Here is a 23,691-nt window from a genome sequence, read left to right on the forward strand (position 1 = left end):
GCATATTTTCACACTTTGTGTGGCTATCTTAATGATAAACTATTAAATGGTGCATGTGTTTTAAACTATTCTGGTCTAGAGAGTTGATTATTGCCTTCTTATAAGAATAAATCCATGAAGCCAAAAGAAAGACATGCAATAGGCAGATTTAGCTCTTAACATAAAAACATGTTTCTAGATAGAGCTGTTATTTTGACATTCTGTTTTATACAATGGATCCTCTGGGTCCTAGGCTGTGCTCTTACTTCAGATGAGATAATGTAAGTCAAATATCAAGTTTAGAAGCTGAACGAAAATACATGTAGATACGTACATAAGGAGGCATTATTCAAGAGCTGAATCTGCCTATTGTAGGTCTTTCATTAGGCCTTAAATATTATATAAATTATTAATTAGACATAAAATGACAAAACCATAATCAACTCTTTAGGCCATTGCATGACTCCAATTTTAAGCAGATTAGAATAGTCAGACCATTTAATGATTTAATTTAAAGATGGAGAAGAGAGGTTTAGTCTCGAACAACCAGTACGGTGGTTACGATAATAAACAATTAATGCACAGACATTAATAACTTTGCTCAGAATAAAGTCACTTGAATGAAATTTTCAGTATATTCATTTTGCATTATCTATTTTTGGACTATTATAGCAAGAACGACCAGCTCTTTATCTAAATCTAAATCTTACATAATATATCTTAAAATAATCACTGAGTTTTAAATATTTAATTTACAATGTTTAAGTATGCCACAAGTTGCCCACAAGGACTATTGTGTATGAAAATTTATGTTTACTTGAAAGTATAGACATGACATGTTTTTAAGATGAAGTTAATGTGATTTATGATTAGAAAATAAAATTTAGTCCAAGGCATGTGAGGTATTTTAGCAATAAATAAAATGGTATTGTCAGAGTTTATCACATACATGTAACTACAAAACTGCCCCTACAGAAAATTTGTATCAAATAAAAAAATGTACGCTCCAAAAAGAATGCCATATTTAATCTGAAATAGACATTCACAGTTTCCATAATTTTTATTTTTATTAAAGTGATATTAAGAGTATGAATTAATCAAAGTACTCTTTTTTTTCTATTCAACTCTTTTTATAATTTTGAAAAGGATCATTTTAATGCAAATAGTTAAATTGTCATATTTGCATTTCTTCAGACAATATCAAATTTTCCATGACTTAAAGGATAATATTGGTGCCAGTCATTATCACATATATGATAGAGCTGGTTAAACACATTCCAAATATAATTTTAACACAGAGATCATTGCTACAATTCCTGAATCGGAAGTGACGAACCCAAAGAAAAACACGATTGGAAGGGATTATTAGTGAGCAGAAATTCGGCCGTGTATCTGTTATCACTCGTCACATCAGTCAGTTGTATAGAGTATGACTCGTGTTTTCCTTTGGCGTTCGTCACTTCCGATTCAGGAAACCTGTATTACTCAGCTATCGTAGCAATGATCTCTGTGTTAAAATTATATTTGGAACGTGTTTAATTAGTTCTATCACATATGTGATAATGACTGACACCAATATTGTCCTTTAATCTACACCAGGGGTGTCAAAATCATTTCAATTCAGGGACCATATCAACTAAAATTTTACATCAAGTGGGCTGGAGATATACAAAAAAAATTAAGTTAAAGAAAATTTTATTGATTTATTGGACTAAAATCGTTACATATTATAATGCTATACACTACTTTTAAATGGACCAAATTTGCCATGCCTACAACTTAGACATCTATGACATACAGTACTGAAACTGGAACACAATAATACATGTCACTGATTTCCACCGCTAGCTTCTAAGAATTATCGACATGTCAGTTTGTTGAAATTTGTTCTACAGGCCACATTTAAACCCGGATCTGGCCTGCGGCTCGCACAATTGACACCCCTGATCTACACTAAATATGCGCAGATTGGTTGTTTAAAATTTAATTACTAGTAAATAAATCAAAATATTAACGATAGATTATCTTCCGGCTTGGATTCAGTCAGAGTAAAAAGATGTCAAAAAATTTACAGTCTATCTTATCTTACTAAATACTGAGCAGAATTGAATAATTTGAGTCTGATTTTCCCTTATAGGTGTTCAACTTGCACAATTTTAGAGTAAAAATCCTCAAATATATCATCAGAGATTTTAAATCTGTGCATATGTAAATTGCCTTATTTGTCTTTAACAGGAAATATTAAATTCTCAATGGGGTGCACAGTTTGAAAAATAACAATGATACTGTTATTGATAAACATCCAGATAAACAGCCATAGTTTGGTACTATTACATTACAATTGATAGAATCTTGCTGATATTTTAATACAATATTTATGTAGGCTCTGTTAGTAATTGTTTAAAATGAAAAGTGACACTTGGTACAAGCAGTGGTCAGAAGTTCATGAACTATATAACTCTGGGGATTTTCTGATTGCCTTCTTGTAGAAGTCTTCAGATTTAAGTTGTGTCCTCAGGGTACATGTAGGAACTTTGGTGCTGTTAAGGTAACTCAATATGTTTCTAATTTATTCATATATGAACAATTAGGAATATTGTTGACTTTTATAATAAACTAATGAATAAAACCTGTGACATTTCTGCCATGTTTGTTTTACATTTTACACAGTAAATGTGGGAACTTGTGTGACCCTGAACGGTATGCAGTACATGTATATTTTATTCCATTTAGTATGATACTAGTCTTGTAAAAAAAAAAAATATTTAGATTTCAATATGAATATGACTTTGTAAAGGCATACCAGATAATATTAGATTTCAATTTGTCAAAATCTAAATTCAAAATACCATTCTCAACCAATAAGTGTCAGTGTACGTTAAAGTTAAAATTGAACTTATTGTAGTCATTAAAGTGATGTTGGTTTACAGTCTTATTGTTATAGAAACACCAAATGTCGGCTCATTAGGGAATACTGTAAAATTTTGTCTTGAAACATAGTTAGAATGTTAAAAAAATCTCTCTAGCAGAGTTTTACACAAAGAAATGAAAATAAAAATGAAGCAACATCATAAATTCTCAGATGTCATAAAATATGTTCTATATGAAGGGAACCAAATATATATGAATACCCTGAAAAAGGAATCTGTTATTCAAATAAGTTGCAATAAACAAAATTATGTTTTGAAATTCTTTTCGTATTCTTTTCCAGAGACACATTATGTGTAATAGATTGGAAGACATCTAGGAAACCTAAACCGTTACTAACAAATACCTATGATAATCCTTTACAAGTAGCGGCTTATCTGGGTGCTATTAATGCCTGTACAGATCCTCTTCTAAAGGTAGGTACATGTTGACTGTATTTTATAGTTTGGATATTTTTTCTTTTGACTATTTCATTCCTAATTCTGTTTTATTAAAAAAATCAAATCACTAAAAGTCAGCAGTAAGTATTTCAAGTATATTTTATTAGTAGTTGATCTTCTTTTTATCAATTTTCAAAATTATATTACCTGGTGTTCTTATTAAATGCAGTAGTACACAAAAGATTCCATCTTTTATTCTGGTAACAATTGAGTAGAAGGAGACACTCTTGAAAGTTAGCAAATAATTTGATGTTTTTGATATAGAAAATTAACTGCAGTATGGAGAGTGTTCATAGCAGTAGAGGAATACATTTTTATTAAGATCAGACTTTGCCTAGGCATGTTTACAGATTTTAAAAACTAACACACATATTGCATAGTATCAAAAATATGCTATGATGTCTTAAATAGATTATATAGTAGCTTATAAAGATATATCTAAATATTTGAAAAGCAAGTTGGTTTCGAAATCAAATGATTACAAAGAGAAGATCAAAGCACCGAAGAATAAGAAAAAATTGAAAGAACCATTGATTTTTTGTGAAAGATTATAAAATTTGTAACATTATTGTTAAAAGGTTATGTCTATATTCTACTTTGTACAATCAAAGAGATCAAAGGCATATGTAGGTGTATTCATTAGATAAATATGATATACATGCCGACATAGTACATACTGCTATATATATATATATTGCATACATGATTTATATATACCTGCCAACTTACACAATACTTAATTATTTCTTACATATATCTTACATAGAAATCATTACTAATCTTTTCTACATGATTAACTTTATTATCACATTTTAATATCCCCACAACTCTACATTAAATTAGCAGTCTTGTATTATACATTAGTATAACTCACATTATTACCATTTATATTCAAATGTTGACAATAGCGACTCATATTTTTTACATTACCAATACCTTTTTGTATTTTTAACATTCCTCACTTAAAGAAATATTGTGCTAAAGTTGGATATGTCCTACATTTTATATAAATATTATATAAATCATTGTAAGATATTTATATTATGGGATATAAAGCCGTATTTATTCTCTCCTGTTGAAACTAAGTATGAAGATATATGACAGGCTACACTTGTGAAGCTCATTTAGCTTTATATAAATTAAATCCATTTTATCTTTTTTATGTATTTTCTCAAGCACTAAGATATTCATGCATTTATAAAAATCTTTTTAATATGTAGTATTTACTTAGGCAGTGATTCAGCCGACTTTGTTGAATTCGAATCCTTTACTATTGAAGTTTTTTATTAACTACCTGTATAAAGAAATTTGATATGTTGACTTTGAATGGTTTCCATCTGGTTTTAGTTCTGTCAAAAAGTTGAAGATTTAAATCTACACTTATTAAATTTTTTTCTCTTGTAGTTGTATTGCATAGAGACTAGATCTTTATTAAATATGCAGTGGTTGCACTTCTACGATAAATCACAATTAGCGTAGCTTTTTAAGCTCAATGTTTTTTGTTCAGTTGCTGAACATATCTGGAATCTAAGATTATCTAACTATAAATGAGTCACTTAAGATTAATGCAGTTTTACGACCAATGTCTACAGATAAAGATTCTTTTTTAATGTTGTATGACTGGACATTTGAGTGCATTCCTTGTTTTATTATGGTGCATTGAACTGCAATGGAATTTGCATATTGCTTTTACGCTTATCTGGGATATAAACAACTTCTTTGTTTTTTCTTTACTTACATGTAAAGGAATTTTAAGGTGATAAAAAATGATTTGTAAGATAAATGAATTTTCATCAGAATTTACTGAGAAACTAATTTAATATAAGCTTGTAATTGTGCAAGTATTATTTATGTATACTACATATTCTGTATCTTGCCCTGTTTTAGCTATAGTGACAGATGTCATGCACATGACAGAATATGTTTATTCTGTCTAGAACACCTTGAGATGTTAACTTAGCTAACAGTTATATTTTAGTGTTTGTATGTGTTGTATAAGCTTACATATAAAACTATTAAGGATTTAGTTGTCCGAGCGGATGATTTTTTTATACCCAAATTGAAAAAAAGTCACTTTCTTGTCATTTTTAAGTTGTATGTGGGGAAGACCAACAATATTATACCCAAGTACAAATTTTAATTAGATTGCTGCTGTCTGTAACTCCCCCTTTAACAAACCCTTGTGAACTATTTGGAATCTAAATTTTTCTTCTAACTTGACATTTATGTACAGTGAGACAAGGATGGTATAGTGGCTTAAGCTAAGTACAAATTTATCTATGTTCTTTTTGTCAGCGCTATGAATTTTATTAATTTCTGATTATGGGTTGCAAAGGAACAGTTTTAGTGTCTTGTAAATGCTTAAACATACATTATTCAAGAGCTAAATCTGCCTATTGCTGGTCTTTCTTTAGGCCTGAAATGTTTTCTAAATTATTAATTAAACATTAATTAACTTATCCAGGCCATAATCAACTCTCGATGGCATCGTTTTTCACCAATATTAAATAGATTAGAACAGTTCAGCCATATTTTGATTTAAGGAGCAAGACTTAGATTCGAACGACTAGTACGGTGGTTGAAATTATTGCACACGTCTTGTCAAACCTTCAAAGGCTAATATCTTCGCTCGCAATAGAGTAACTTGAATTAAATTTTCAAATTATTCATTTTGCATTATCTATTTTCGAATTATTATAGCAAGAATGGCTAGCTCTTTATCTAAATCTTACATAATGTATCTTTAATTCAGTAATGAGAAAATCACAATGTGGCATGCCTTTTAGATAGCTTTGCCAATTCATCAAGGTGGATGTGGGTTTCATTGCCTGGAATCCTATATTTTTGATGAGGAAATAGGATTTTAAGGATACTAAACATACATCTTTAACTAAGGTCAAAAAGAGAATGGAATTTTCAGTTCTGTAACCTCATGTGATAAATTCTTCCTCATGGTTCGGCACTAAGCAGTATTTGGTTTGTTGGCACATGTTCACCACAATGTTCATTTCTGGCACTTTATTTGATTAATTCTTAACACCATGGTTCCAACCAAACTCAACATATTCTATTTACATTGAGACTTGTACTAATCCCTCACACTAAAATGTTTTCGATTTATTAAGTTGCTGGGAAATCAATTCTGCTATAGATTGACAAATAGATAATCAAACCCCTTAAAGGATCAATATATGAATTTAAGGGATTTCTTCTAAGTTTAAACTTTGACCTTTTGTTTGATATTTATTGATCACTGACCTAATTGTGTAATGATAATCTCTTCAATTGTCAACATCAAAGAAACTGTAGATTTATTGTCTTTAAGACTTTAATCAAGTGTATATTTGTTTACGTCAAGTGAAAATTGAAGTTCAAGTGCATCACATAACACTTGTAATTTTGTTAGAAATTTCGAAGTCTTTGAAATATTTTACCAACAACTTTACTGTATTGGCTTAATATTTAAAAATCTCTGTGTAAGATATCCAAAATATTTTTACAAGAATATATCTTTCAAGTTTAGAGACAGATTTACAAAAAATACACTATAGATTTTTGAAGAAAGTCTTAATACATAAAATAACTGTTAAATTTAAATTGTGTTTTTATCAAAGTGTTGCAAGAATTGTCTAGTATCTGACATCAAATTATGAAGAAAATTAACAAAGAATCGGGACCAGAAAGCCATGTTGTCGTACTGTAAGTAAAGACTAGAAATTTCGGGATACATTACACTTATTCATAATATAGGTAGAAGAGTACATCGTCAATAAAGATATTAAAGTTTTCAAATTTATACAATCCTGTGTATACTAATCCATTTATACGATCCTGTGTATACTAATCCATTTATACGATCCTGTGTATACTAATCCATTTTTTTGCCATTGCTCTCAATCTGAATATACTTGTTTCTTAACAGGATTCTTTCATACCTTTTTTTAGCAACTTGAAAATATTTACAAAGCATGTGTAGTTCTTGTTCATGTCAGGAAATTTCTAATGGATAATTTATAATTCAACAATGAGCTTTTATAAATAAATGTGATGGAAAATATTGCTTTATTATAATCTTACTGATGAGTACTTTATTTAGAAGATCAAGTTGCAGACTTCTTTATGTGAAAATTGATGCCTTAATGTTTAGTTTATTTGGGTGAAGTGGTAGTACTCAGCAAGATTCAATCAGTCTGGAACACAATGGAGTCATAATAAACCATTGGAGTTTAAAGTGCTTATCTAAAATCCATAATGCCCCTTCCATACTTGTGGTATGTGTCAGTCGTAGTTCAATATGTGGCCGTTGGGTAGGGTTTGTTTAATTTAATATCCCTATTATCGATTACTGTTGTGTTAAGTAGATTGAATAACCCGGTAAAATATCTTGTCCAAACTGGCGAGTATGGTCAGTGTTTGGAGAGCGTGTCAAATTGAAGTCCACACTTCTAGACTTATTGTGAGGAAGAATGGGGGTGATTAATTTCTGATCAATAGTGTGTGTCAATTGATATCCCTCAATTGACTTTAGAATGACCCATTGTCACCTATTGAATTTCTCAAGTGCTTTTGTTGGGAGGTTTGAGTGAATATTGGGGCAAATCGGCCTTTATGTCTTTCTCACTTGTCCACTAATAGTCTTAAATCCTGATTAACTTGTTGACTGTCAGTAGTTATTTGATCATGTGTGAAGCAACAAATCTATTAACATGTCCACTTCTTTTTATCTGGCATCTGTTTCTGTGACAGATTACCAAAACATATAGTCTTACCTGCCATAAGCATCCCTCATTTGTCTTCATTGATGCTGAATCAAGGAATATCTATTGGAGATTTTAAAGCAATTGAACAACCAAACCAAAGCTTTTCCATAGGAGTTTAAATGTTTTTGTACTTTATATATACCTGATAATACACAACCAAATCTTACACCAAAATTTAGAAAATTTTGTTTAGTTTTGAAATAAAGCCAATTAGTGCAACCATTGAAACACATTCCATTTTTAAAAAAATATATAAATTCAAATTCCCATTTGTTAACCTTTAAGGTACTGTTGTTAAATTTACAGTTATTAACATTTGCCAAAAAAAAAGGAACTAATTTAAAGTATGAATAATTTGGAATTTTTTTAGATTGAAAAATTGGTTCTTTAATTAGAAAATGGACTGAAATTTATGATAGAAACTTGTAGAATGTAGTTAGAGTTTTAAAACAAATAGAGGTGAAGTTGTTATAAAATAAAGGTTGAAAAGTAATCAAACTGGCAGATTTCCATTATTTAGGACACTGTTTTTAATTTGTACACAGTTTTTTCAGAAGAACATGGAATCTATCTTGATTTTAAAGTATCAGCTTGGTGTACATATAACATGGTTATAAACAAGAAGATAGTCTTGATTTATCATGACTGACTTCTATTTATAACGACAGATTGATGCAGAACATAGTTTTTACCTTGATTTTTTAAAACTTTTATTAAAGGTAAGAAAGTTTGATGAAGTAGAACCACCAACAACAATCTGTAAATACCATATGACTTGTCACTCATATCCTACATGTTGATTTCTATTTCCTATCCACTCTTTTTTACTTCAGCCCATCTGTCACTAACCTAACATGCTGCCATGTTTTTTTTAACATTGGTTGAAGTGATATACCAGTTTGTCTGCAAATCTTGGTTCATATTTCTGACATGGTCTACAGCATTGTAACTAATCTATCATTGGTATCAAATATCAATCATAAATACATAAAGGTAACTTCAGCTATTCCTTTATGCATTTTTAACTCAAAGACATTTTTGATAGTTGTTGTTTTTTCCGAGGGGAATTATCTTAACATGCATTCCAAGTATACATACACCTGTACTCTAGATCTTGAACAAATCAGTATAATATTTTTTATTATTTCAACAGTTTAGTTATCCATTTTTATCGAGTTTATGTAGAATGCAGTAACAGCTTTGACTTTTTTTTGAAGGTCCAAGCAACATTTAATCTAAAAAAAACTATATTCAGCAGACTTAGTAACACTTAACATTATTTTATTCACTTAGTAAATGTAGTTTTTAAGAGCAGTGTTATATAAAACTTATGTTTTTCAAAGGTTATATGGTGTACAAAATAGGTGCACTTGATGTGTGGCCACCCTAGTAAACAGATTTTATTTTGTGGAAAGGCTTAGAAAAAAGGAAACATTGAAGAGGGAAGACTCAGAATACATCAAAGAAAAGAAGTGCTGCAAAGAGTGGAGCTCTTAAATTTTGGCTAACAAAAACATTGTTTATTATTGTATTGTGTAATATTTCTTATTTGAAGAGACATTGCCAGTTTTCTTTTTATTAGATATATAGAATCAGAAGATAGAATCGTATGGTTCTTTTTAAATAGGTTTATTGTATTTACTGCTTGCTATGTCAACATTATTTACTAGATCAATATAAATATTTCAAAAGATTTGAAATGAAAGTAGTGATTTACAAATTTAATTTCATGCATCTACATGTCGTAAAATCAAATCACACCTTGAATGAAAGGTGATCTGATTTAAAAGAAATTGTAATAAATTAATCAATCATTAATGATCTCAGAACAGGTAGGCATATAAGATCACAAAGGGCTTAGATTAGCGCAGACTAATCACAAGTGTGTTAATTCCCAGCAGTGGCAGTTTGCTTTCATTAAGTTTAATTAAAAAACTTCGCAAATTTTTATTAAAACCCTTTATTCTATTTTGAACTTCACAAATACACAGGTTAATGCACCATAAAGTTTTTAAATTTGGTTTATTTTTTAGCAGAGCATATAGCTGCATTTACACTAAAAATTGGTATGGCATTAATCATTTACACTACACTAAAAAATATGAGGCTAATTGAAGGAATGCAGCACTAGATAAGCCTGAATCAAACAAAGATGAGGACCGTTTTGTGCTGCAAGTGTTTCTGTTATTACTGTAACTGGCCTCATATGCTGTAGACTTTAATAGATATTTTATGAATCCCAACACAACACAGCAGTTATAGACTTCTATAGCCCCATTTTAAACAGTTGGGTCATTCCTTTGCATAGCAGTGTTTCATTTCCAGATCTGTCTTCTCCATGCTTCATTAGATTGCATTGCCTTTATACTCCCAATGCAACAACAGTGCTGTTTTCATATTGATTAAATGCATTGTAAAACTAAATATTGATGGGCAAGACTTGAGAATTAATCAAGAGTGAGTATCCCAGGTGATCTGAAGTTCATTTTATCACACAGTCTGTTCTCCAACACTAAACATTTTGGGTACCATTTTAATACAAATAAAACATGTGTAAAACATTATCATGGCTACTTTAAATTAATTACATGGAATAAGTGATGAGGAGACAATATACCAAATATAATTAATACTGATAGGTCATTGTCTACTGGCAATTATTTTTGGACTGCATGACCTTTAAGATAAAAGGAACATTCTGTAAATCATAAGGCTTGTGTAAAACTATCACTTGCTTAGGTCAACAATAATGTTATGGTGTCTGCCTTTGAACTGTCAATAACTGTCACTGAAACAATGTCATCATTTAGATAGAGGGAAATTTCATCAATGTGTTTTGTCCTGGAAATGATATTGTTTACTTTCTTAATCTGAAAAACACAATACCATGCTGCTTTTAATAATGCTAATTTACCTTAGAAATTAATAATGTTAACTTTCAATAAAAGTTAATAATATTACTTAGAAGTTGATAATGTTAACTTATGTTAGAAGTTAATAAAGTTAACTAAAACCATTTTGATTATGGGTTGACAAGGAAAGTTTTGCCTAGTCTTTCAGTCCACCCTTGTATAGAACCCCGGATAGTTGGAATTCAATCCAGAGTAGGTGCAAAAGCCACTATGGGCACAATTCTCCATTCTAGCATTGTACATGTCACCTTAAGTCCGGCCCACACCGCCACGACTTGCCCAGACTCTACCCAACGCAACGTCATGTCTCAGATAATCAGTGCAGTGTGGACAGTCCCACGACCACGATTCAATCGATTTCCGTTGCGTCGTGGCCCGTCGGCCCGACTGAGCATGTTCAGTCCGAATCAGTCGTAGTTGGATGCAGTCGTAACCCATCGTGTTTGTGTGGACACTCACACGACACGATCAATTGTCTTACTGTTGTTTAGCCAATCAGAGAGTAGCATTTAGTCATGTGACTGTGCAGGTCATGTGCTCCTTGTTTTACCGGGAAAATTCAAGATGTCACTTTTATGCTTCCGGTTTACTTTTGGAATCACTCGCTAGGGGGAAGTGGCTAACTCACGATGTATAATCGGGCCTGTCGGGTTGTGTGTAGTCGTAGCTGTATGGGCCGGGCTTAAGAGTAAAGTAGCTATATATTAGACTCAAAGTAATCTGTTTGATGGGACATTGAACTCTATTCTTTATTGTCTAAACCTTATTTTAAAAATAAGTAATTTTACCATGAAATAATAACCCCGGGTACCATATTTACACTAATAAATTGTATGGTACAAATATCTTTGACACAAAATAAACAATATAGTGTATGTAAGCAGAGAAATATGAGAATGAGCTGTCATCTAGAATACAATTAAAAAGTATGAATGGGGTCGAATTTTGTTGTAACATTAGGTCAAACAAGTGTAACATGGTTTCTATATAAATTAAACTAATCCTCCTGGATTTACACCAAATCCCCATTATAAGAACATAAGCTTTATTTATTGTTATATTATTTAGTAGGTAAAAAAAAGTAATTTTCCTAATCGTAACTGATACTATCTGTATCTTATATTGGTAATTTATGATGTTTGGATATTGTAAAATTACTTATTCTTTCTATGTGAAAATCGGCAATGTCATTGAATGTGATAGAAAGGACATTGGGGCAAAAATTGGGTACTTGAAAAATCTCAGTTTGTAAATTATTAGGCAAATTATTGCATATTAAAACCATTATCTTCAGATCTGCAAAAGTTGAATAATGGCTGATAATAGAGTTCATGAAATATAAATCCTGTTTGAGTGAAATTGTATAGAATGATGTGGATGAGTAAAACTTTGTTGATTACAATCTTATAACGCTGTTACAAAACTGTGTACTTCAAGTTTTGAAAAAGTCTTTGTAGTATTTTATAAATTAATGTATGATACAACTTTTAGGTAGGTAATCTGTTTAAAGTTCATATGATATAGCAGATAAAATTATCTTGTCTAGAGGTTAAACTTATTTATTTGCAGAATTATTTTTGGAGTATGTTTTTGACACACCCAGGTATATTTAATTTTATTAAAGTTACATGTACTTTTATACTTCTCAAAAACAGGTAACCCCGAGCGTAAACTTCCTTCTTGAACACCATGATTCAACTTACAGATTATTTAAGCTCACATAGGTTATGGGCATTGGCTCAAAGGTTACTCTTAGACCACTATCTTTAGCTTCTGAAATTTAATAAAATGAACAATAATCATTCTCTATATCATTGAATATTCAATTAGTTTGCTATGAAAAAGGCATACAAGAATCTAGCTGGAACCTGCAATTTTGATTTGACCTATTCAGACAGCTGATATAACTCCGCTTAGAAATTAAGCCTTTTCGAACACGGATAACAAGCTGGAGTCTATTTGCAACACTATTGTGTTAGCCAAAAAAATTAAGCTAGCTTAACGATCGCTGGCATATTAAAACTCCATTTAGTCTATGTCTTCTGGACGTCGTCAATGCCTGAAGAGAGAAAATGAAAGTGTTAACAAGTTCACCTTTAAGATTAGGTCATAACTTTATCAGTCAACTTGTCTTTAATGGGGTTAATTCCACTTCTCTTTGATAAATTGTATAATTGACACAAAGTAGATTTTGTATTATCTATTTAAACCAAGATAATGGTACTCATCAGGTGAGATTGCCTTGTCAAAATCCACAATAAATGGAACCTTAACAGCTGTAGGGATTAGTAGTCGCACTGCTCTATTAATGACCAAATATATTTGTTACATTCCAAGGGATTAAGGACTAAGGTGTTGTGTCGCTATCATATATATTAAACCTTGAAGATAAACTTGCTGTGTGTTTTTACAAGCTAACATGACACTTAGTTCAGTAAATCAAACCGACAAATTCAACACGATTTTTTACTTATTTAACACTCTTGCCATTTTCTACTACAGTCGTGTGAAGAGTACATTTAGAAAGTACCAAGTGTGCTGGTACCTGCTATAGACTAGAGATGGCCAGAAATTTCCTTTTTTAAAAAAAAAATAAAAAAAATTAATTTTATATAAAAACATTTTGATCTAATGCTAACACAAAGATCCAACTTTTTGATATTTTTTTAATGAAATTTCATACAGTTTTTGTCTCCTTAAGAAATATTTATCGCTTTCCCTAACACGAGTGGCTTTGTTTTTCATCAGTTGGGCCAATAAACCCAAGATTCAGCATCTGATCATTAATTGATTTTGAAAGCTAAGCAGATCTTATCGATTGAAAAACAATATATTTTTAATCCTTGTGACATGTCAAAAAAATTTCTTTAAGTATAAAGATGACTAGACCAGATTTTTTTTTTACAATGTTAATTTGATATGGACACATGGGTTTATAGATTTGTATCTCATTATATAATAGGAAAAATTTGACATTTTTTACTTACAAAACCGTAATTTTAAGTGTATCAGGTTTTACAGGATTTTTTTTAGATAAAGCCCAATGGTGAATGCCGTAGAGGTCAACTACCTGTGTCACAGTAACCTTGAGGTTTTAGTAAATTACCAGGTTGTTTCTAACCAAATAATCAAATTCTTTAATCAGTATTTACATGTTGACAAGAAGTGCCAAAAGTGAACTAATCAGACCTTGTAACAAAATTTGATAAAGAAACTGGATTTCAGATTATTCTGTCTGGAACAAGATAGATCAAGCTATTTAGTGAAGTGCCCCAAAAATATTATGTGTAATAATGATATGCAATGCAATGAATATGCAATATTTTTTTTCAGTACAGTATTGCATCTATATACATTACCACAAAACAAAATCATCATGAAGATGGAATTTGTCTTTGTCTTGTTTAAACTTATCAGGTCATTGGCCCAAAGGTCTGATGTCATCTCTTTGACCGGTGCAAACAGACATTTGCCACTGTTTCCCTAGAAGTGTTTTCTAGAAAGAATTTGATAAATGTTGATAGGGTTGTACTGGGATTATTTTGATTTTTTTTAAAAAGAAGTTGCTTCTCAAAATACTGGCTCGGCACCTTAAAGGGGCAAGTTATTAGATGTTAAAGATACAAATTTGTCAAATTTATGTATTTTCAACCAAATTTGATGTATATGTTGATTGGTTGATGCTTTGGTTGATCCTTTGATGCTTTGGTTGATCCTTTGATGTTTAAATAAAGTTACTTGGCAGCAAAGGGACAGGGCAGTCGCACCTTGACCGGGCAAATGTAGACATTTTCAACTTCTAATTGTGTCCCACTCAGTTGTTTACAGCCAAAATTGGTATACATGTTGCCTTGGTGTACTGGTACTTATTCGGATTTGTTCAAAAAATTGTTGCTCTACCAAATACAGGTGCAGAGACACCTTGGATGGACAAATTTATGTATGTTATCATTAATCAGTGGTAAGTGGTAAAGTAAGGCCCTGAGCCTCTTATTAACAAAAGACATTATTATACCAATAAGTCTGAAATAACTACTGGTGATAATGTAAAATTTTTGATTAAGTTTTAAGGGGTTAACTATTTGTATATGGATGAATGCAGATACAGTTAGATAGTTACATTGGCCCAACATTTTGTTACCAAGAAAGTTAGACAAAACACAACCACTTTCTAAAATACATAAGAGAATTTGATTAATTGTTTTCTATTGAAAATCTTATTTTTCTTACTGTTTAAATACTAAGTTCTCCAAGTGCTATGACATACAGAGTATTGTCCATGTTACCTCTCAAATCTTTTCTTGTCCCAGAAATTAATTTTCCAATAAAAAAAGTGATTAATGAATTGAGTAGATGAAAGAAGTTCGTGTAAATTTAGCTAACAGGTTTGTAATTCTTATACAAATAGGCAGGTATACATGTGTATTGACCATTTGTTAGGGATCAGCTGGACTAGGACCGTCAAATTAGTTTTTATATGGTCCAACCCAGTGGGTGGAGTGTTTGCTTTTTCTTTTGCAAAGCAATCTGAGAATCAATTGAATTGAACCATCGTCTACATGTAATATAGAGGTTACTTTACCAAGTTTTTTAAACGTTCAAAATTATTTTAGTTAAAAACAACATTGTACCAGACAGGATTATGTCTTTTAGAGTTTAGATATTAGTTTGATGGCAATTTAGGCTTAAATTCAGTTGATATTTTTTGTTGCACAATATTGATAAGATTTTACCTCAAGTGATTAAAGGGGACATACACTATTGTATCAGCATTTATCTCTAGAAAACATTTAAACAGATATTCCTTTTTATAGCACACGTTGACATGTGATCTGTCTGTCAGTTATCCATAATTTCTTGTAAATACTCTACAGACTACATTTATCATCTGATTGTTTTAAATGGATATATTATGTTGTTTACATTAGTGAGATGAAGATTTGATTTCATCAATTTCTGTTAATTTATTATAGAGTTTTGACCTTGTTTCACTTTGTAGAACCTTCTGAACAAAAGTTATCAACTGATCTGTATGAAATTTATATGCATTATTTAAATTAGTCAGTCGAAAAACTGATCAAATTTCAACAATTCCCGCTAATTATTTCTAGAGTCATTTCCCTTGTTTCACTTTATAGAACCTTGTGAATGCTCAAACGATAATAGTTATCATCCGATTATAGGAAATTGATATCAGTGTCTTGTGAATGCTCCCATTACAAATAAAAGAATAGATGTGAGACAACCATTGTCGACTGTTCGGACCATTTAGCTGCTGTGGGGCAGATATTTCATTGCCAGGCAACCTATCTTTGTTTTCCTAATACACTCGGAATTTAAACCATTTGACATCCATGGATGATCTGTTACAAATAGAAATTACTCAGAAAGTGACTCAGTGGTACTGACATGCTTATTTAACTGACCATTTTCCTTGTGCGTTTTGGTGGAAATTATATGTATTCAGGAGGCATTTAAACTGCTTTTAGATATCAGTTTGTTGCATCACTTTTCTTTACGCCTATGTAAATAATAGTAAGATAGAAAACCAAGATTATAAATATGATTCCCTGTTGTTGTACAGTTGTTCATGTCAAATAATATAAAATATCTATCTTTGTTTGTAGTCTAATTATACCAAAAAAAGGTGGACCTTTAGAGATAGGTTTGCCCAGGGGAAAACAGTGTCAATGGGGCTGATTCCTTTTGCTTTTGTATCTTTCACACCAAACTCTTTGTAAAGAAATGCCCCAAACTGATGCTGAAATCTGAGGTGCTCTCTCCCCCCCTCCCCCATGTACATTGTAAAATGCAATGCTGGCATATATTCGCCTTGGCACATGCTGAGACTTCAAAGGTTAATGACTACCCAAGAAGAAAGAACAATTTATTTAAAAGGATATGTATTTTAATCTGTGTGTATTCATAGCTATTTATTTTTCTTTTATTTATTCAATTATTTTGGTCTGTACACAATATTATCTTTGTTATATTCTTCTAAACTATCTGGTAGAAGAAGAAATGTTTATTTGAGTAAGATATATAAAAAGGAAGAAGGATTTGAAGTAGATACTTGTAGAAGGTGCATATCATGATCCTGACATCTCTGAACTAGAGAAACTAAACAAACAGTTGTCACTTGTTCAAAACAAAAAAGGAAAAAGTAAATTTCTAGAGTATTTTAAGGATAAACTCAAACTAGTTAAGAGGATATATAATTATAGAGAATAACTTGTGGTCTGTCACAATATTTACCTACGATGACACTTACCAATAAGATGATAGATAAACAAGAATGACTCCATACTTTCATTTGTTTCTTCAATCGTCAACTAAACCCACTTCTTTTAAGAATTTAAATACTATTTACTTTTAAGGTAGAAAGGTATGTCCCCAATTCTCTTTTGAATTTAAACTCAGTTATTTTTTCTAATCTGTCGAGGCAGTTTTTTTTTTTATTAACCAAAGCAAACTAGTGCCAGCCCAGAGTCTTTGTACCCCTTCCCTATTATAAAATGTTGCTAAGGGCATATAAGGTTATTTGTTAAAATTGGTAATTGCTTGTGTTACCAAACTGAAAGGGGGGAAGAAAAGGTAGAGATGAAGAAAAAATGTTGAGAGTTTTTTTTTTCATAATGAGTACCGTAACAGGGTAGTCACTAGTCAGATGTCAAACTATTGTAAAAAGTAAAGTTGTTTTTCACAAAGATGATTTAATTAAACATGTAAAATGAATGATGTTTTTATGACCATGTTAAATACATAAGAGGTCAAAGGTGATAAAAGGTGCTGTCACCTATTGAAAAGTCTATAGAATGTTAAATAAGCTCCGACATTCCAATCCCTTTTTCAACAGGTTTTCTTTTTATTTAATATGCATTAGTAGATTTTAAGAAGGAAAAAATGTAGTTAAAGCAAACTTACTTGTCATGCAAATAGAAATTTAATTTCAAAAGTTTATATGTGTGTATATACATGTATATATATACATACATGTATATGAATTGAGTAACTTAAACAGTTAGGGCAAGACCTACTGTCATTTTTTTTACACATATGTGGTTATATATATATTGCTGTCCATCGTCCATAATTTCTTGTGAATAATCTACAGGCAACATTTAGCAATCAATCGTTTCAAAATTCATATTATTATTTAATGCTTCAAATCAATTATTGTCCTTGCTCACCTTCCAGAATCTTGTAAACATTTGAATAACAAAAGTTATCATCCAATTTCCTTGAAATTTATATCCATTGTTCAGACTAATGAAACAAAGAATTCTCTTACAACAGTTCTGGAGATTGGATAACCTGCTCAGTAGTGAACTCAGAGGACATAGTCCACTGCGGAACCAGATTGCTATTTCTATTTGGATTTAGTGAAAATGTATAAAACACTTACTCCAAACCCTTTCCTCCCCAAAAACAAAAATAATATAATGTAGCTTACAACTAAGAGTGAGAGTCCTAATAAATGACAAAAATTACTGGCAATGGATGTGGGGCGCGGCGGAGGATCTCATCACTCCATATGTTTATGGATTTATAGATATACAGCAGATCGTGTTAAATGTAACAGGACTTTTTTTTAACAATATGGACTTATATTTTATTTTGAATACAAAACTACTGTTAGCTGTATGATAATACCTTACCCTATACATGACACCTGTCACATTTTATTGCCAGTTTAGACATGGACAGCTAAACCTATGGTTACTTACTAAAAGGTAACTTTGAGGCGAAGGCCACCAGCCAAGTTAGAATGATTTCTAAAACCAGCAAAAACATCACTAAAAAAGATTGTGTTCAGATTATAAAGTACCGGTAGTGTATTATTTTTGAAGTGATATGATAAAATAAATCTGTAATGACAGAAGATGTATAGCGGTCAGATAAACAGATATCTCTACAACAGTCAATAGTTTGATCACAGAAAACACTTCATCTTGTCAATACTACAACTTCATATTGACCCTTTGAGGGGGCAGCAAGCTACAGGGGGGATATGCTTCTTCTAAATATGACTTGGACAACAATGGCTTATGGATATTGTTAAGACTTGTGTTTATTTACATAAGTAATAGTTGGATTAGAGGTTCAATGACATTATTGTCTTCTTAAGAAGGTAATTGAACAATCTGGATAAAAAAAGAGTCTTGGGGGTGTATGAACAGGTTGTCTCTAAGACCTTACAAAATATTTACTAAACATTTGAGCTAGAAATAGCTTAATAATAGACTCATATTTCATGATTCAGGTGGTATCCACAATTGACTTTACCCTCTTGGATGGTTAGAATCAAATACAATCTCATGTATTTTGCTAAAAGTTGAAAATTCAGGGACTTGATTTTCCTGTGAAATTGTTGTTTATCATGTTGATTTTGCACTTTTGATCTGTTCATAATTCAAAGATATTTGATGGAACTTAGATTGGAATTTCATTTTAAAATATTAGAAATTGAAATAATAATAAGTTTCAAAGTTATCTGAATAACCTATTTTAGATGGTTTACAGGCGACAAAGATTCCATTTTACAAGAAAATTGTGTATACATTTGATCGACTTCCATAATCATCACTTCTGAAGTTTTTAGATTAATATTTTAACATGTACAAAGTTTCAATGTTCTGCGATAAAACTATTTTTGATTAGCAGAATTGTTCAGATTAAACTATAGTTATTTGTGACTGTTAATTTTAGATTCAACTTTTTAATGATGATTGATACTCTCATCTTTATCAAGCAAATGATTGCTTAATAAAGACGAGACTCTACGGTGTATGTTAATAAACCAGTAATAGTTATTCCTTAAATAGTTTTTAGTGTGTTACTGTTAAATTACTAAATGCCAGTCAAAGAAGATTCAACTTTTTGTTAGTTACCTAAAAAATAGACCTGACTTACTTTTTAATTTGTCAAAAAACCATTAAGCTTTTACAAATATAAATCTCCTATTGATGAAGGTACTCTCTTGATCGTGACAGCCAGTTTCTATTGCAGTCATTACCCTTTTTATGATTTTTATCCAAATATTATTCATTTGAAGGTCAATGTATCAGTTTCAATTTGGTAAGAATGGTGTTTTTGTTAAGAAAACTTCCATTTTATTTGCTCAGGTTTAAATGGCTTAATGTAAGCAAACATGTTTTGCTAGCAGACAGTGAGTAAAATTGAACTATTGAAACGTGGAATCCACTTCGCTTGCACAAACACAGGTTTGTGGGAAAAGTAGAATTTAGTATAGTAGTATTTGAATGATTTCTATAAAGTGATTGGCAGATGGGTACATGCTCTATGATGTCATCAAAGACATTGAAACTGATAGGTGTATCTGATAAGTTCTATATTCAAGGTAGATGTAACAGAGATTGAGTCAATATTATTTCACAAAATTAGCCATCAGAAGAAATGACAGTCTACCATAATAGATACAGGGTCAAAATAACATCAGGTGTTATGATGTGATAGTAGAGCGTTTAAGTAGACAGTATTGTAACATTTTTTGTGGATACTTAAAGACAAATCCATATTTTTTTTTTACCTGAGATAGAGTTTGCACTGAGATCGACACTACTGCCTACTCTTATATCTATTTTCAACTGTCAGTGGAACTTTTAATGTGCTGCCAGTGGTATACAGGGGACCTCGGTATTTTGTCCCATTGGACAGACTAGACACCTTGTCAGCCCCTCCTTCGTGTACCAGTGACAAAAGGTAAACCAGCTGTGATTCAAGGAACTTTCTAAGCCTACACCGGGATCAAATCCAGGACCTAGTTAATGAGTCAGTGTTATATACTGAGCCTCAATGGATCCATCGTTGAAACAAAAAATTTATTCACTTATAGGCTGTCAATTACTTACAATTTGTTTTGACCTAAATCAAAGTTTAAAGGAGCTAAATATTTGGGACCTAGAAATTGAAACAAATGGGTCGCAACTCGCAACACATATAATAATGTAATATGAATGTATATAAACTGATTTACATTCAATCGTTTCTTTTGTTACTGTAATTTCTAATCAGTTATGTTCGGAAAAATACATTAGAAGTCTCATTCGAATGGCAATCTCTATCGTCTGGTTATTCCAGTCTACACCGATAGTGTTTATTGTGCATGCTCTCCTGAAAAGAATATGACATCATTGTTAGACATGACTTGTGGAATATGTCTAGCCTCATTCTTTGAGTTCCTTGTTACAAATGGCGCTGAAATGCGTTATGGTACACGATTTTGTCCTAAATATTGGATATCAGTGGATAATATTGAGTTAGAGACTTAGCTACTGTAACCAGCTTAGGTTATTATTACTGTTGACAGTTCATCATACAGGGTTCTTCTTATTCAAAATTATAACACTTGATCCAGTTAATTATAGAACTTTATATTGATACAGTATATAACAATCATAACAGACAATATTCAGAATGTTATAATAACTACAGACTTATGTTCAACTAAAGAAGTATAAAATCAAGAATTTACATAAGTGTAACCTATTATCTGTACCTGTATTTCTAATCTAATTGCCCTTCTTGGGCTCATATTTATATTCTTGAAGATGTAACCCCTACATACCTATATTACAATTAACATAAACACAACAATTTAGACATAAATTAAAATATTAAAAGAATACAAAGAAGATTATAGAAATAGAAAATAGGCTTATAATATTAAATATATATTTGTATTAAAATATTACCATTAAGACACATTATTCTATTCAGTATCATTTTTATTAGACTACTAGTTAAGAGGTCTATGCTCTAAGATGTCATATCAATGTAAAGGTAACCCATAATTAATTCAACCCTAGAAAGGTAATTATCAACCCTAAAAGGTAATAATTATAAGTTCTTGATAGACTGTGGTGACACTACTCTAAGCACCTTGAAGTTTGGAGGAGGAACAAAAAAGAGATATATGAAAGAAACACAGTACTTGGTTTTAATTTGAGGACCCACTGCACACAGCCCACACATTTACATATATATAAATCAGACATATATTGTATATAGAAATATAATATATTACCTTGGTACCTAACTTGTTTCCAGCTTATGAAATTTTATTTAAATAGACGTAAAATAAATTATTTTCTACTTGTAGATTGGACCTGTATCTAATGCTGTGATAGTTGTAGCCTATTCCTGGGGTGATCCAGCACATGTTCATTTCCTCAACTCAGAAAAATGTCATCGATATTGGTCTCAATGGTTAGAAAGACTGGATTTGTACTGGAGAACTCTTGATGCTCCTGCTCCCGAATAACAAAGTTTAGAATATTCTAGCCACATTGTGTTCATAAACAGATTCTATTTATTGACAATAGGATTGCATGTTTTCTGGACCAAACTGCTCAACCTCAAATTTGTTATCCTAGAATGTTTTTGTGTGTAAAAATACCAAAATAAGATGTATGTATCTAATACCAATCTTTTGATTAATTTTTACTATCATGATAGCAGGTCCAATTGATAAAATAAAGATGGATTTTCCAATGCTCAGAGAGTTGATTTTCAGTTGCAGAACTGAATGTTTTGATGAGTTCCACATTCTTATCTCCATGAAAGTGTTATCTATCCATAAGTAATCCAGTATACTTTGATAGCACTAGGATAAAGTTCAGATGCAAAGGGAGATAATCTCAACCTGTTTCCCAAAAACCAGTGTCCATTATTAATAAACCTGTCCCTTTAAGTTGTATGGTGATGAATGTGTTAAAAATGTTCACATTAATTGAAATAAGTATTAAAATGTAAAAGTGCTCCACCCAGGTTATTAAATATTATAAATAACCACATTATAATTCAATTTCTCCTTAAATAAATATTGATAATACAGGTGAGATGGAATGATTCATTGTAAACATGCATTTAAAATTTTATGTCAACTTATTTGCATTTGTGTAATATTTACCATTTTTTGTATTTCACATTAAAATTTGCATTTATAAGCTTTATATAACCTATATTAGTGGATTTTACGGCATATAAGGATATCATTACTGGTAATTTGATTTACGTTGTGTCACTAATGATTAAAGTAATGTCAGTATATAAGATATAAGGTAAAACGAGCATGTAAATTGTGTTTTTTATGTATGGCAGGTGTTAGAACAAGACCAGTTTGTATCTCATTACTTTCTACATATACTTGAGAAAACTAGCATTTACTTCTATTTACCACTTAACATTTCATACTATAAATAAAATACTTTTTAATGACTTTGTTTATAAGATTATGTTTTTGACCGTTTGTTATTGAAAAAAAAAAATTACATAAGAGCAATCATTTTTGTGTTGGTTTGTATAATGATGATAACCAGGGAGTAAAGAAATAATTTAATAGGACAAGGTGAATGTAAACGTTGAAAAATTCTCCAATGTCAAATGAGAATGGGCAAGTAATTCAATAAACCAATTGGATGAAGGGTAAGCATATTCTTCCCCACACACCACATGTCAAGAATATTAGATGTTGGCAAAATAGATCTAGATCTAGAATAAAAGATGTTTCTGAGTATGCATATTCTACATAGATCCTAAGGGGTAACAAATTTAACAATCCATTAAATAATTCTGGAAAATTTAGACAACTGTCTGGAATTTCCCAAAAATATAATCGATAGAAGAGTATTATCAGGTTATCAAGGATGA

General features: G+C 31.0%; 1 protein-coding gene across 2 annotated transcripts in view; it reads left to right on the plus strand.

Moving 5' to 3' along the window:
* Window positions 1-23,319, plus strand: part of LOC126821051 (uncharacterized) — a 30,936-nt gene extending 7,617 nt beyond the window's left edge. For both annotated transcript variants that reach the window (XM_050549348.2, XM_050549347.2), the window contains exons 4-5: window positions 3,191-3,323; window positions 22,142-23,319. In XM_050549348.2, coding sequence (XP_050405305.1) covers window positions 3,191-3,323; window positions 22,142-22,303 — 295 coding nt within the window. In that variant the 3' untranslated portion in view covers window positions 22,304-23,319. The remainder of the gene's footprint in view (window positions 1-3,190; window positions 3,324-22,141) is intronic.
* The last annotated feature ends 372 nt before the right edge of the window (window positions 23,320-23,691 follow it).

Source organism: Patella vulgata, chromosome 5, assembly GCF_932274485.2.
Source record: "Patella vulgata chromosome 5, xgPatVulg1.2, whole genome shotgun sequence".
Classification (NCBI taxonomy): Eukaryota; Metazoa; Mollusca; class Gastropoda; family Patellidae; genus Patella; species Patella vulgata.